Raw genomic sequence first — 15,582 nt, 5'->3', positions numbered from 1 at the left:
AAGGCACAGTAGCAGGCCAAGAGCTGTCTCTTGAAAGGAGGGTAATCATTTCAGATGACAGCAGGGCCTTGTCCAAAATCCTAAAGGCTTGCCCTTGGGTTCACCAGTAGTGGCCACCAGCCACTGACACTTTGAACCCGTTGGATCTGCTGGGTCATATGGTGCAAGTGGCTCAGCGGCTTGCACAGCAGCCTGGCCTTGCTACAGAGCCTTCCTTAGCTATGGGCTCTACTCAAAACCAGCAGCTTTTCGGGTCACTTGGTAAATGGGCCGGAGTAACACACCCAAATGCAGAATGTGTTGCCTCCAAAATCCAAAGATGCCCACTAGACAACATGCCTCTTTCTTGGTTGTAGGAAGGGCCAGATGCAACTTCTTCACCTGAGAGGGGTTATCTTGACATACCCCACACCACCAAACTCCCAGAAATTTAGTTGAGGAAAAAAACCCTGAATTTTAGTTGAATTTATTTCCCACCCTCTGACATGCAAATGTCTTTCCAGTAAGTCAAGAGTGGCTGCTACTTCATGCTCACCAAGTCCAATCAGCATGGTGTCATCCATGTATTACCCCCGTGCGGTATCCTGTGGAAGGGAGAGGAGCTCTAGATCGCCGCGAGCTAAATCGCGATGTGCGGCCGGAGAGCTGATGTGCCCCTAGCAGTGAAGGGGGATCGCTGGCCTTGTCAGCTGATAGCAAACTGCTTCTTGTGGGCCTTGTGGACAAGTACGGAAAAAAGGGCATTTGGCAGATCAACAGCTGCATACAGTACCAGGTACTGGGAGAGGTAGTAATTTACTTAAGCAATAAAGCCACACCTGGTACAGCAGCTGCAGCTGGAGCCACCACTGAGTTAAGCTTATGATAATCCACTGTCATTTTTCAAGACAGATTTGTCTTCTACACAGGCCAAATAGAATTGAATACGGCTGTGTTGGGAATCACCATCTCTGCATCTCCCAAGTCCTCGATGGTGGCACTGATCTCTGCAGTCCCTCCGGAGATGCAATATTGCTTTAGCTTTTCTATTTTCCTGGGTAGAGACAGTTCTAGTGGCTTCCATTTGGCCTTTCCAACCGTAATTAGTCCTCACTCCACAGCTTATGGAGCCAGTGTGGGGGTCCTGTCAGCTGCTACGTCTGCTTCAATTACACATCTGGAACTAGGGTATCACCCCAGGATGGGCTCAGGGCCCCGCCGGCCTCACTATGAGATGGAGCTGAGCTAAAACTCCGTTGATCACCTGACCTCCATAAGCCCTTACTGACCAGAAGGCCAGTGTCACTTTCAGTCTCCTGGAACCAATATCAGTTTAGATAAAGACAGTGTCCAATAGTCACCAAAAGGTCTGATTGTTTCCTTTTCCCCAATACAGAGTTACACTGGCCAGGGTGGTTCCCTTCAGGGAGATTAACAGTGTAAATTTTTGGTAGCGTACTAAGGTCCTTCCTTGAGGGGACTTGGGCTCCCCTTATCCAAGAGGTTCTGGGTCTGTAAACTGGCTCATCTGGAAACTGATTGAGGGGCTGTGACTAGAGAGTCGCTGAGGTTGTTTGTTTGAGACAGAGTCTCCCTTTGTCGCCCAGGCTGGAGTGCAGTGGTGCCATCTCAGCTCACTGCAACCTCTGCCTCCTGGGTTCAAGCAATTCTCCTGCCTCAGCCTCCTGAGTAGCTGGGATTACAGGCACGTGCCACCTTGCCTGGCTAATTTTTGTATTTTTAGTAGACTCGGGGTTTCACGATGTTGGCTAGGCTGGTCTCAAACTCCTAACCTCGTGATCTGCCCACTTCGGCCTCTCATAGTGTTGGGATTACAGGCATAAGCCAGCGTGCGCCTGGCCTGAGGTTTTTTTTTTTTAAAAACAATGATTCAAGTAAGACTTTTGTTCACTTGACCTAGACCATTTTTGCTTATACAGGTCAAGTAGGAATAATTTCACTCCTAGGAACACCATAATTAACTAGCCAGACTGTTCTGATGGTGGCTGTGATCTGCTGTTCGTTAAGTGAACCATGCCGACCTTGGCTTTGCTGGGTGAGTGCTGCCACTTAGTCTCTGCCCCACCCATGACCCAATTACTCCCACTGCATTTCAGTTTTCCGGTGGGGCTGCAGTCTACACTGTAAGTCTGGCCCATGGAGGTGTGTGTCATGGAGCTCTTCGGGGTTGTTGGGGCTCAAAGCATTGGTGAAAGGTATGTTTTTTGGGACCCTCTCAGTGCAGGTGAGTAGGTCTTAAATGACAAATCTACTGGAACGTTACAATCTCCCCAAGCCTTTTTTCTACATCAAGCCATGAGAGACTGGGAATTTCCAATTTGCTCACTGTGGGCCCTCTTTCAATCCATGTTTCAGCCAACCCACCAAACTGTTAGGGTCCCTTCGAACTCCCTGCCTGCAACATTAAATGCAGAAACTCTGCTTTGTAGACCCACATCAATAAGATCGGCCTGATCCAACTTCACATTTCTTTCACCATTATCCCACACCCTTTATATTCATTCACTTATAGGGAACAATTTCTGCTTGAATGAATTAGACGTGTAGATTGATCCACGGATTTCTTTCTGTATGAATTAGAAAACTCAGGCAGTTCTTTTGGAAGGTAGCACACCTCCTCACAGGTCAGACTGTGCTTCTCACCTTTAGGGGCCTGCTGGGACCTGGGTCTAGTTTAGGTCTGTAAGAGGGGGTCGGGGAGAGTCCTGAGGAGAATCGGCGGTTTAAAAAACTGCCTCAGGGGAGGCCACTACCATTTCCTCAGGCAATGCAGTCAGTTCCCCCAGACAAAGGCGGGAAGACTCATGCCACTGAGTGGGGAGGCCGCTGCCGCTGGGGATGGGGAGGCCAGTTCCACTGGGGGGTGGGGAGACCTCTCCCTAAGGCAAACAAGACTCATCAGCATTTAGGGGCTCAACGACCCGTTTCATCAGTCTTCCCACGCATCCGCATTCCAACTTACGGGATCCCCTTGCTTTCCAGTCAATGCCCACATTTGAATAGCAGATGTTCAGTAAGGCGGGGGTTCAACTTGCATTGTAATACAGGCAATCCAAGGATGAGGTTCTGCATTTGCTTTTATTTCAGGCTTTCTCGGCCACAGGAGATGAGTCTCCTTTAAGGCGCACCTAGAAGCTCTTCGGTCTTTTGTGCAGCTCTTGGGCTGGGAATTTGAATCCCAGAGCTCATCTTCTTTCACCACTTTGTCCAGTGACATTAGGACCAACCAACCAATGCCATTATCTTTCTTAGTTTCCGAAAAATGTCTGAAGTTCTCATCTACAGAATCACTCAGCTTCTTGCTTTTCACAAGTGGTCGTAGTAAGAGTATTCAATACACATATTTTGTGTATTTCTATAAACAGTTCACACCATGGACTACTGGTGTTCTCATTACTAATTGAAATGGTGTCATTAGCATCTCTGAATTTAATCCATCTAGAGAGCCAGTTCCAGAAACCCCAGAACCAGTTTGGAAAACATCCCTAAAATTCTGTTCTTCTGAAGCCATTTTTGGAACCAAATTTGTGTCAGGTTCTCCAGAGAAACAGAACCAGTATGTTTTGTTTATTTACCATAGGGATTGGCTCATATGATTCTGGAGGTGCAGAAGTCCCTCTCGAGATCTGCTGTCAGCAAGCTGGAGAACCGGGAAAGCTGGTGGTTTAACTCAGTCAGTCTGAAGGCCTGAGAACTGGGTGGGAGTGGGATAGACTAAGGGGCCTTTAGCCTCTGGGTTGGTGCGGTCCCCACAGGTAAGCCTTCCGGGGAAAAGGGTGGAGAGGGGATCTGGAGGGGCTGAAAGAAGATACCCAGCACTAAGAGACCTTTGGACTCAGACTAGAACTTACATCATTCATTCATTCATTCAGTGAAAATTGAGCACTGTATCAACCAGGATTGAAAACAGCACACTCAAAAGATGATAATTCAAGAAGGGATTATTTAAGGGACTATTTCCCAAGATGGGAATGGAGGGGAACCTACAGGGCTAGTGTCCTACCCTCCAGCAGGCAGCAGCTGATCCCTGAGGGGACAAAGATGTAGTTGTGAGGACCTGGAGGGAAAGTTCTACAGAGGTACAATGGGCTTCGGGTACACCCTGCTTGAGTGGCCTGTGAGAGCTGGGGAATGCTCTCCTCCTTCCATCTCCCCACAACCCACAGGGTTTGGTGCGGGCCCCACAGGTGAGTCTCCCAGGGAAAGGCGGGGAGAAGGAACCGGGAGGGCCAATAGAAGGTATGCACACAAGTATCTACAGGGTACCAGGCATTTTTGAAGCATTTGGGATTTGTCCGCAAACAAGTCAGACAAAAAAACCTTGTTCCAGTACAGGGAACATTCTAGCAAAGGAAGGCAAATGGCGAGCAATAAGCACAATCATCAAGTAAAATAGACACCAGGTTAGAGAGTGAGAAATGCGATGGGAAAAATACAGCAGGTGAAGGAGGTTGGAGAGTAGGGGTGGAGGGGCCAGCAGCACTTGTCCTTCACCTTGGAGGGGACCTGTTACATGCTCCGGATTGTTGGCCCCCTAGTAATGTTACTGAGGCAGCCCCTGAATTTTTGCAGGGGTTGTTTTCCACCCTTTGACATCCATGTAACCTTCTAACGCTGTCTGGGGGAGATGCTGCCTCCTGCTCTCCAGGTCTCTCCTGCACTCTCGGCAATGGGAAGGGCTGACTGACACCCTGTGGGCTGGAAAGCTGACCACAGTTGCCGCCGACCAGACCCCTCACATAGTGAATACCAGGCTGAGGAATCCAGGAGAGCCCCAAGGGGGGACACTGAAGGTGTATTGTTGGCCTTGCCAGCTGCAAGTGAAGTGCTTCTGATTAATTTTAATAGGGAGATAAAAGTATTTGCTAACAACAGCAATCCTGACACTCGACCTTCAACTCTTCTTGTTACTAACACCACCAATATCCCATGAGGCTCATAAAACGAGTCTTTCTTCCTGGAAACATGACTAAGATTGAGCAAATGTCTCCAACATGACTTTCAGCAACAGAAAACTAAGAGTCAAAGGCGTTTATTACCCAAATGCTTACATTCGCTCTCAACGTCACATAACCTCAGCAGGCCTATGTAGAACCTTCAGCTATGGTATAATTTGAGGTCAGTGGCCAGGGGACAGAACTTGTATCCATTATGAGTGAAGCAGGGAGCTACTGCAGGGTTTTAAGCAGAGTCCTGATTTATAGTTCAGAAGAATCATCATGGCTGCTAGATTAAGAATAAAAGAAGGGGCCCAGGGGTGAAAACAATGAGTCCAGCTGGGTTACAGCAAAGATCCAGGGGAGAAAGCCATGCACAGTGGTACACCTGAGTTTCTGATAATTCCATCTACTGGTCCTACTCTGTGGCCTACTGGTCCAAATCCAGCCCTGACTGATTTCTGGGCATGTAATGTCTAAAAACACTCCCTACTGATGTTTTGCAAGTGACTGCATTATTTGAAGGCAGTTCCTAATGGTAAACTAGTCACTTTATCATTATAGAATCATTCCCTGAGCATCTACTATGTAATCAGCATTAGGTTTGGTGCCAGAGATCCAAAGCTGACAAAGACACCAAAGCCTGCTCTCCAGGAAATGACAGGCTGCGAAGAAGGCCGCAGATGTCTGTCAGCACTTGGAACTGCGAGGGCGGGGAGTGGGTGCCGGGCTGAGGAACCAGGGGTAATGCCCTGTGGAGGCTGGGGAAAAGGCAAGTTTTGATGCAAAGGTAAGTCCTGGGAAGGCAAGGGGCGAAGGAAACCCATGGAGCGAGGAGGGGCTCCCAGGATAAGGATGCATGGCTGCGTTTCCAGGCCTCCTGTGTGGAGCTAGACTCTGGAACCACTGAGTGAATGGGAACCCAGGCTGCAGGAGAATCTTGACTTTGGCCCAAGGGTTACTGTGAAAAATCCAGATGTCCCAGGAGCCCTATCAGGGAGTTTACTTCATTAATTTGATCATGTATTCATTAAAAATGTTTTAGTGTCTATCATAGTTAGACCCTGGATTACCCTGGAATATGTTCAGAACACCTGTTTTAGAAATTCTGATGATTTAAACATTGGTAGATTTTTTTAACTAAATATATTTTGTTAGGCTTTTAAACACTAAAAATACTAAGATTTTAGGTATGAAAGCATTTACCTTCAGCTTTAGTGGTTAAATTTTGGTAAGAATTGAAAAATCTTTCAGGGATCCTGATTTAACAATTATGTGGATCATTTCAGACATTGGTGAGAAAAAGTTAACATGAAGGAAACAACTTAAGCATACACATTAAGAAAGAAGGAGAAAGTGCTAGCAAGAGATGCTTCTCAGCTCTCATGTTTTACCGACCAATGCAAAGATAAAGTCAGATTGAAAAATAGGAAATAACATATTACGAAATAGACATATAAAATTTAATCCCTTTGTTTTAAAATACATCTTCAATGATACAATTGAAAATAACACACAAAATCAATTTCATAAAAAATATAAAATAGTTGTATGACCCATATCCCGTATCTTATCTTAGAAAACCAGCAATTTAGTTCCCATACTTCATTAGAGTACTTTTAACCCAAGACTGTAACTACCAGTCCTACGTACACAAATGACCTAGTCTAGCTCCCTGAACCTAGATACCCGTGACTTTGTTATAAAATTATAGTTTAGTATTTTTATATATTTAAATGTGTACAAAATGTTCCCCTGCCACAGTAATGTATTTTTATAAATTCATGAATGTTTTCTAGAATTGTTTACATACAAGATAATCAAAGCACCAAGGATCTGAAGCGTGATAAAATAATCATTTCTCCAAACAGGAAGATGAGGAGAACTCCATTTTGAGCTGTATCACTTGGTACACAACACTTGCAATATGTTTGATGTAATTACTGTGTTTCTTCTAAGTACATCTGACTGATACTAGCATAACAAAAGATGTGAATTGCAATAGTGTTTTTCTTTTACTTCATTTGTTAAACAGTACAGAAATCCAAATAACATTCTCAATAGCAAACAATCTGTCATTTGAGAAGGTTTGGCTATGCTACAAAATGACTGCTTGTGTTTGGAAAAACACAGAGAAAAAGGTTTTTAGTTGGTTCCACTAAGCACAGTATTCTATCTGCTTGGTATACATTATCAAAAATAACTTAACCTTTGTCTAGGGAAAGTCTTTAAGGTAGATCTTACTGCATATCTTCACTATATGTACAGAGACACCACATTTATATATTATATATTTATATAAGACATGTATGTACACATTTACAGACCTTCAGAAATATATTGCACTTATATACAATGCAGCTTTATCTTAACTGATTTCATACTGTAACCCATTAAAATTCTTCATGAGAAAGGCAGTTGATATGTCCAAGAAAGTCGCAAAGGAAGATTTCAGTAACATGCCCTGTTTAGTAAACATTTGGTGGAGAATGAGAGGGTAAGGGAGAGAGGGCTCACTCCTTACTCTTCAGGTTCGTTCCCACTAACCTGATGCAGTGGAGTTGTACTGAATTCAGGCAAGGGCACATAATACTTAAAGCCAAGCCTCCACCTTTTCTGACTTCTGCTGACCTCAGGCCCACGACACTGTAGGCACAAGGCAGATATCCCAATATTTTGATAAATAACATAGCAGATATCCCAAAGCTTCCTAGAGACTCTGTTAACTCTTGGAATAAATTTTTCAGTTTAAATCCTGTATATATCAGGAAATTCAAACATAATGGTACACGGATTTCTCTTTCATCTGAAAAACGCCAATGCAATAGATTAAATGCTACCACCAAGCCAGATGCAGCCCCATCTCCAATCTGCAAGGAACCCCTTCCCTCGATATAGATCTGTGCTGGCGAGATGACTGACTGGGGTTATCTGCACTTGCCAAACCGTAAGATTTAGAAACACCTGCACTGAACTCCTGGGGAGCTGTGGCCTGCAGGCCTTTAGATCTCAGTCAGGGTGAGCTTGTACGCCCCCCCGGCTTCTTCAATCTGCAGCTGGAAGGTGTCCTCATTGGAGTAATGCTTCACAATGTTGTCGTCCATGTTCACCAGGATCCTGGATGGGGAGGGACAAGACAAACCAACTTCACTCCCCCTTGGCTCTGGAGTCAGGCCTAGATTTAACTGTTAGCTCTCCCACCACTTACTAGTTGTGGCATGTGAGGCAAATTATAAATCTCCTTAAGCCTCAACTTCCTCATCTATAAAATGGGGACAATAATAGTACCCATCTTATAGGATTGTTGAGAGAATTAAGTTAGGAGGAAATCAGGTGATATATTTATATCACAGCACATGGGAAATGAAATATATTAGCTTATTTGTGGTTATCATTTCTGGCATGTATTTAATAGGAGTCACTTGGTAAATGGTACTTGGCTTACACCTGTGATCCCAACACTTTGGGAGGCTGAGGCAGGAGACTCACTTGAGCCCTAGAGTTTGAGACCAGCCTGGATAACATAGCAAGATCCCTTTTCTACAGAAAAATTTTAAAAACTAGCTGGATGTGGTGGCATATGCCTGTAGTTCCTGCAACTTGGGAAGCTGAGGTGAAAGGATCACCTGAGCCCAGGAGTTCAAGGGTACAGTGAGCTACGATTGCACCACTGTACTCCAGCCTGGGCGACAGACTGAAACCACCTCTAAACAAATAAAGCAAAAGCACATCAATAACATTAACTTACATGGTGTGAAGCCACAGCCCCCTGACAAACTACACACTCCAGCAGGTTAGCCTCAAAGTTTAAATGAACTACTATTACCAAGCAAAAAATAAAGAATAAGAAAACAAAAATAAATGAACTACTAAGTCCAACTCTTTCCACTAGAACCATCTAGAAATTTCCCATTAGTATTGTTTTAAAATTAAGACAAAAAGTTCTCATGCTAGCCCCTGCTTATCCATGCCAAACATCATAGGCAGGCAAAAAAAGAATGAAAAGTACTAATCTCTGGACAAAGCAGCAACGTGAAATAACTGGGAAATAGGATCCTGGGCAGGAAGGTAGAGCAAGGCACGGGTTGCAGAGGCAGCGGACATGAACTGCAGCGCCAATAAGCCTGCCGAGCTCTGCTCCTCAGCTGCCTGTCTATAAACTATGAACAACAAGCCCTAAGACCAACTCAGAAGCCGTGAAGACCAAGTGCAGCACCATGGACGTGCCCAACCCAGTGCCTGGCTCCAACAGCTCCACACACAGAGGGGCTGCCCTGGCCATCCTCAGTGGCACTGGTCACACACCCTAGGGTATGGAGCCATGGCACTGCTGCCAGGGATGTGGAGGGCAAAGTTGACTTAGAAAAGCGATCCACAAAGATCTCCTCAAGCCAGATCAATTTTTGTCTAAGTAATTTCGTATATAATTTAGAAAAGCCACATTCTAGCACCCAGGTTTCTTCAGCTGCTTGTGGACTGGGCATAATGCACACGTGTCACACGGGCACAGGGGGTATGTCCCTGGCATAGGGGTGTGTCACACTGGTGCTGGAGGGTGTGTCACACTGGCACTGCAGAGGGGGTGGGGATCAGCGCTTTCTGAGGGACGAAGGATGCAGTGGCTGCTTACCCCTTTTTACATTTCTTAAATATTTTCCCAATCTTGTCATGAGGAACATCATACTTGTCTGAGATCTAAAGAGGAAAAAAAAAATTACAAAACACTGCACCAAGGCTTTAGAAGCCAAACAGCAACATATATATGTATATATGTGTGTAGTCACTCAACTTTGTTTTTCAAAAATTAAGACGCAAAGACATGGAAAAGCCCCAGCTCATGTGCTGGGCCTCTGCCTCTCCTCGGCCTGCTGCCCCCTGTAATGAGCTTCTCTGTGTAAACTCTGGCTGTCTTCCTTTTGGGGCAAAGAGGCTATTTTTAAAGAGAATGGGTGAGTTGCTCCAAGGATAAATAGCTGATTCACTCCAGATCCAACACTTGATTCACACTTGTCATCCAGACCATTCTCAGGATGGCATTGCCAGCTTCACCTCAAGCCACAGAGCAAAGTTCAAGGGGGCACTGAGAAACAGAGCCTCAGATGACGAACCTGCAGATCCCGCCAATCTTCCAAACACATGTTTCAGATCAGACCCCAGCTCCGAGTTCTCACCACATAAGCCCTTTTTCTTTTCTGTACCAGTGGATAATACTTTGTATGTTATGAAATGTAAGATCCTGTCATGAATTTCTTGTAAGCCATGAACAGTTATGCTGGCACAGTAATTCTCCATACTCTTCACTCTCCTCTCTCCCTGTAATCAGGGTTTGCAGGATTTTTTTTTTTTTTTCAGACAGAGTCTTGCTCTCCCAGGCTAGAGTACAGTGGCATGATCTCAGCTCACTGCAACTTCTGCCTCCCAGGTTCAAGCAATTCTTCTGGCTCAGCTTCCCGAGTAGCTGGGATTACATGCATGAGTCACCACGCCCAGCTAATTTTTTGTATTTTTAGTAGAGACGGGGTTTCACCATGTTAGCCAGGCTGGTCTCGAACTCCTGACCTCAGGTGATCTGCCTGCCTCAGCCTCCCAAAGTGCTGGGATTACAGGCATGAGCAACCATACCTGGCCAATTGGCATGATTCTTTTTTTTTTTTTCTTTTTCCAGCCCAAAGTTTTACCTGTTTGTTGTCAAAACAGTTGGCATGATTCTTAAGACATAATGGGCTGGGCATGGTGGGTCACGCCTGTAATCCCAGCACTTTGGGAGTCCGGGGTGGATGGATCACGAGGTCAGGAGATCGAGACCATCCTGGCTAACATGGTGAAACCGTTTCTACCAAAAATACAAAAATTAGCTGGGCGTGGTAGCATGCGCCTGTAGTCCCAGCTACTCGGGAGGCTGAGGCAGAAGAATCACTTGGACCCCGGGAGGCAGAGGTTGCAGTGAGCTGAGATTGCGCCACTTGCACTCCAGCCTGGTGACAGAGTGAGACTCCGTCTCAAAGAAAGAAAGAAAAAAAGACATAATGAAGGGTCCTCAAAAGGTAAGAAAAGAGAAACCCAGGGGACATCCCAGAGGGCAGGAAGCGACAGTGGGAATGGTGCTGCCTGTGCTGTAGTGTTATAGGTGGGCAGGGATGTGCTGAGTGACAGCCGTGGACTAGGGGTACCTGGCTGAGAGACACACAGCAGCTCCCCAAACCCAAGCCCCATCTCCCTGCTTTATTCCTCTTCATTGCACTTACCAGTACCTGAAAAAGGACTTCAATTTCTTTGCTTATTTTGGTGTCTCCGTCTTCCTAACTAGAACATAAACTCCATTCAGCACTGTGTCACTGATGCTTATAACTCCAGTGCCTGCCACAGTGCATGGCATGAAGCATGCCCTTCATCAAGATGTGTTACGAATTCAACACATGACAGTCATCAGAGGGAGCTGGGGGAGATGTTTTCAGCCCAATTATGGACACACTTTGAGCTCAAAGATCTCTATGGTCTGTAGGAGACAGGGTGGTAAATATCTGCACTCAGTGCTGATGACCTGCGTTTTTCCTGGGGCATAGCCGGAATGGGAAATTAACACAGCAGCCTTCCACGTTTCTTCTCTTACTGATATCACCAGAGGGAATAAGGGGTCAGTTTATTCCAGCCCTGTGTTGAGATCCTTGTAAGACAGACTTACTGCCATCACCGGTTACACTTCTACTTTCTCTCCAATAGGCTGTTGTGAGGTCTTGGATACAAGTTCAAGTACTGTTCTAGGATTGGGAGTTTCAAAGGCAGACTGAGGAGCCACTGTTGTTCTATATGAAGTTTTTAAGATTTCACTTGATTAAAAATCACTTTTGTTAGCTTCTAAATGGCTTGCTAAATGACAATCTCCCTTTAACCACATATATACGAATTAAACTATTTCATAGGCTATCACAAATCCATTCAATTCAGTGAACTAGGTATTACTGAGTGACTACATAGGATCCCTGGGTTAGGATAAAATGTGGGACACATGATGACTTGAGAAAGGTGTCAAGGATTCCAGAAGGTCTGACAAAAGATTTGGATCATCTGATAAACTGCTTCAATAAAATTCTATGTACATTCCTTTCACTTTGTACAGGGGAGTACAGAGTGGATCCTACTTACAGCTTCCATCAAGCCCTTCAAAGATGGGGTCTTGAGCATCAGGGCATCAAAGACTTCTTCTGACTCCTTTCGAACGTAGAGTAGCACTAATCAATCCCCAACCGGGAATAAGGAAGAGAAAAGAGAAAAACAGGATTCAGTTCACATGAGCAAGAGGAAAACAGACCATGGGTACTAGCTAAAATAAAAAACATATTCACATCAAGGATGACAAACATCAGCCAATATAAATTCTGTCTTAAGGAACACAGGTTTTGGCTTCTCTGAACTTTGCTAGAAGTCCTAGCTCAAGCTAGATGTTGGTCTGATGGAAGAATTCTCAAGCAAGTGAAATTGGAAAAAATGTGTTTGAGTAATTTATGCTTTTGATAGATTCCAAACTCACTTCTGATTTAAAACTCCCACTAAGAAATGGAAACCAACACACCTCTCTTTGGTTCTTCTATCCGGGACAGCTTGGTAGCAGGAGGGACAGAAAAGTCATCTTCTGTGCCATATGGCCCCCTTTTCAAGGCAGACCTGCAATAATCCAAAATATGCTGTTAGTGATTGAACTCAGCAAGCTGCATCAACAAAGCTGTTTATGAGCCTATCACGGAACTAGATTTAAAATGACTTTCATTCTTTATCTGGTCCGGCTTCCTTATTTGGGGATGAAAAATCAGGCCTGAAGAAAGATCCTGACTCCAGGGCTCATGGATATTTACAGGCAGACATGGGACCACACTCAGGTTGCTTGCAGGTATCTGCCCCTCACTCTCATTAGATAAAGCTACTTTCTTGAGGATGAGGCGCTTTGTTTTTTGTTTTTCTTTTGAGACAGGGTCTCATTCTGTTGCCCAGGCTGGAGTGCAGTGGTGCCATCACAGATGATGGCACACTGCAGCCTCGACCACCCAGGCCCAAGCAATCCTTCCACCTCAGCCTCCCAAGTGGTGCACACCACTAAGCCCCACTAATTTTTTTATTTTTGTAGAATTGGGTTCTCCCTATGTTGCCCAGGATGTTCTCAAATTCCTGGGCTCCAGCGATCCTCCTGCCTTGTCCTCCCAAAGTTCTGGGATTACAGGTGTGAGCCACATCTAACTGTTGGGTCCTTCTTTTCAGCAAACAGTCTATGGAGGAGGTAGGATCTAAGATAACCTGGTACAGGCAGTGACAAAGGAGATGACATTTCAAAATATTGAGGAAGTGTGTGCAGGAAAACGTAGGGCCAGCCTGGCTCAACAGAATGGCCCACAGGAAGCCACATCTAGAAAGGGAGGCTGGCTCAACCGTGAATGTCCTCATCATTCAGCAATAAGGAATTAAATTTTACATGGCAGGGAAGAGGGACTATTTGAAAACAGAGTGTGGTACCCAAAGTGTATGGTCAACATCGGAGGGGACCCCAGGACCTTCAAGCAGGGGAACCAGGGGAAGGAGGTTAATCTGAGCACAGGATTCTGTGGGTTTAAAACATGATGGTGTCATGGAAGCCAAAAGGGGAGAACAGATCAAGAAGAGTCTGAGGAGAGAAAAGCTCAGATTGAGCGCCTGGCTACCAGGGGTAGCTGGTATGGAGGGTCCGGCAGGCGGTATTGCGGTGAACAAGAGAAGAGGCAAATAACTGAAAGTGAAGGGAGTGAGTGCTGGATTTGGAGCAGAATGGTCACTTCGGGAGCATGGGCTGAGCCTCTGAGACTCTGCCATCTCAGTTCCTAGCACACAGCAGCCGTCCAGTGAAGGTGCCTGCAGGACTCAAGTCTGAAACACTAAGAATCAAAGGGGCAGTGCAGGCCTCGCCTTCAGAGAGAGGCACAGTGGGTAAAGTGTGGGGCATGAATGTCCCCAGTATGATGGTTCAAGCCCTGGGAATGGATGGAAGATAAGGGAAGAGGGATGTGGAGGAATGAACTTCCCATGGAAACCTTGGCTCTTTCCATCAAGATGCACCTTTCTGAGAGTAGATAACAACAGAAAGAGGGAGGCTGAGGCGGGAGGACTGCCTGAAGCCAGGATCTCTATAATCGTAATAACAATTAATAATAATAATAATAATAATTAGCTGGATGTGATGGCATGTGCCTGTAGTCCCACCTACTTGGGAGGCTGAGGCAGGAGGATCGCTTGAGCCCAGGAGCTCAAATCTGCAGTGAGCTGTGATTGCACCCTCCTACTCCTACATGGGCCACAGAGCAAGACCCTGTCTCTAAAAGTAAAATGAAATAAAAACAAAAAGAATCTTTGCTTTGTTGAAAAAAGTCCCAGAGCCATCAAGAAGGTTCTGATGGCCCAAAGAGGGGCAGTATCACCCACCTTCACTGGGCAGTGTCTGAGTAGGAGACTGCCTGGCATACGAAGGCAGAGCCCAATTCTGGGACAACCTGAGCATCAAAGTAAATGACTAATGGATCACAACTTATCGAATAAAACAGGAAACTATGAGTTCATACTGATAGCAATAAATAAATGAGTAAATTGAAAGTTTGATGGGGAATGAGATATTTACAAAGCTATAATGTAGCTCCCCAGACAACACTTATTACAAAAGGAGCCACTTTGCAGTGGAAGAGCTGGTAGATACCACCTTAATCAAGTGACCAAAGCACACCAGTAGTAACAGGATAAACTGACATCGAGCGCCATCTGCTACGATGCATGGAGAACCCAGCCTCGCCTCTATGACATCCCTGCCAGGACTGGAATCTAACCATGAGAAAACAGCAGACACACGCAAACTGAGAAGAGTCTACAAAACAGCTGGTTGAAATCTTCAAAAATATTTGGTCAGAAAAATTAAGGAGCAGCTGAGATAGTTCTAGACTGTAGATGATTAACAAACATGACAGCTAACTACAATTTGTGATCCTGAACTGGATCCTTTTTTGCTATAAAGGACATTATTGGTTCTAGTGTAGCAATGTTAATAACCTAATCTTGACTGTGACACAGGAGGATCTCCTTGTTGGTAGGAAATATATACCAGGATATTCAGGAGTGATGGGCCATCAGGCTGGCAACTTATTCTCAATGGCTCAGGGAAAAATGAGTTTTTCTACAAGTTTGAGATTGTTTTCATTATTAAAATGAAACATAAATCTTACCCTTCACCCTCCAATTCTTCTGAGGCAATGGGAAGGACCTAAGATCAAAGAAACAGATTGCTTTTCAAATGTATGCTCAAAATGTTTGACCATAAATCAATTATTCCTAAAATAGAAATAATTTGAATTTGGCCAATCTAATATAAAATCCTTTATATTAGATTTTATAATATATTTTAGATTATATATTATATATTAATAATAATATAGAATCTAATATAAAATCCTTTACCCTAATTTTCAATAACCAGATTCTTACAGATGTCTGGAACTCCTCTAAATCAGTGGTTGAGCCAAATCTGATCCAAAGCCAGTTTATGTAAATAAAGTCTTTACTGAAACAATGCCACGCTCATTCATTCACATGCTGCTTATGGCTGCATCTTCACTAGTGTGGCAGAGCTGAGCAGCACAGT

At 44.8% G+C, this 15,582-nt stretch overlaps 1 protein-coding gene across 2 annotated transcripts in view; it reads right to left on the bottom strand.

The window, feature by feature from the left end:
* Window positions 1-6,323: 6,323 nt before the first annotated feature.
* The window catches only part of GRHL1 (grainyhead like transcription factor 1), a 51,544-nt gene continuing 42,285 nt past the window's right edge, over window positions 6,324-15,582 (bottom strand). For both annotated transcript variants that reach the window (XM_021669030.2, XM_021669029.2), the window contains exons 12-16: window positions 15,167-15,204; window positions 12,508-12,599; window positions 12,081-12,166; window positions 9,568-9,632; window positions 6,324-8,054 (exon numbers count right to left, since the gene is read on the bottom strand). In XM_021669030.2, coding sequence (XP_021524705.1) covers window positions 7,940-8,054; window positions 9,568-9,632; window positions 12,081-12,166; window positions 12,508-12,599; window positions 15,167-15,204 — 396 coding nt within the window. In that variant the 3' untranslated portion in view covers window positions 6,324-7,939. The remainder of the gene's footprint in view (window positions 8,055-9,567; window positions 9,633-12,080; window positions 12,167-12,507; window positions 12,600-15,166; window positions 15,205-15,582) is intronic.

This window comes from Aotus nancymaae, unplaced genomic scaffold, assembly GCF_030222135.1.
Source record: "Aotus nancymaae isolate 86718 unplaced genomic scaffold, 86718_ANA_hifiasm-v0.15.2.pri h1tg000057l, whole genome shotgun sequence".
Classification (NCBI taxonomy): Eukaryota; Metazoa; Chordata; class Mammalia; order Primates; family Aotidae; genus Aotus; species Aotus nancymaae.
The sequence above is the reverse complement of the archived record's forward strand: the minus strand, read 5'-3'. Positions and strand labels throughout refer to the sequence as shown.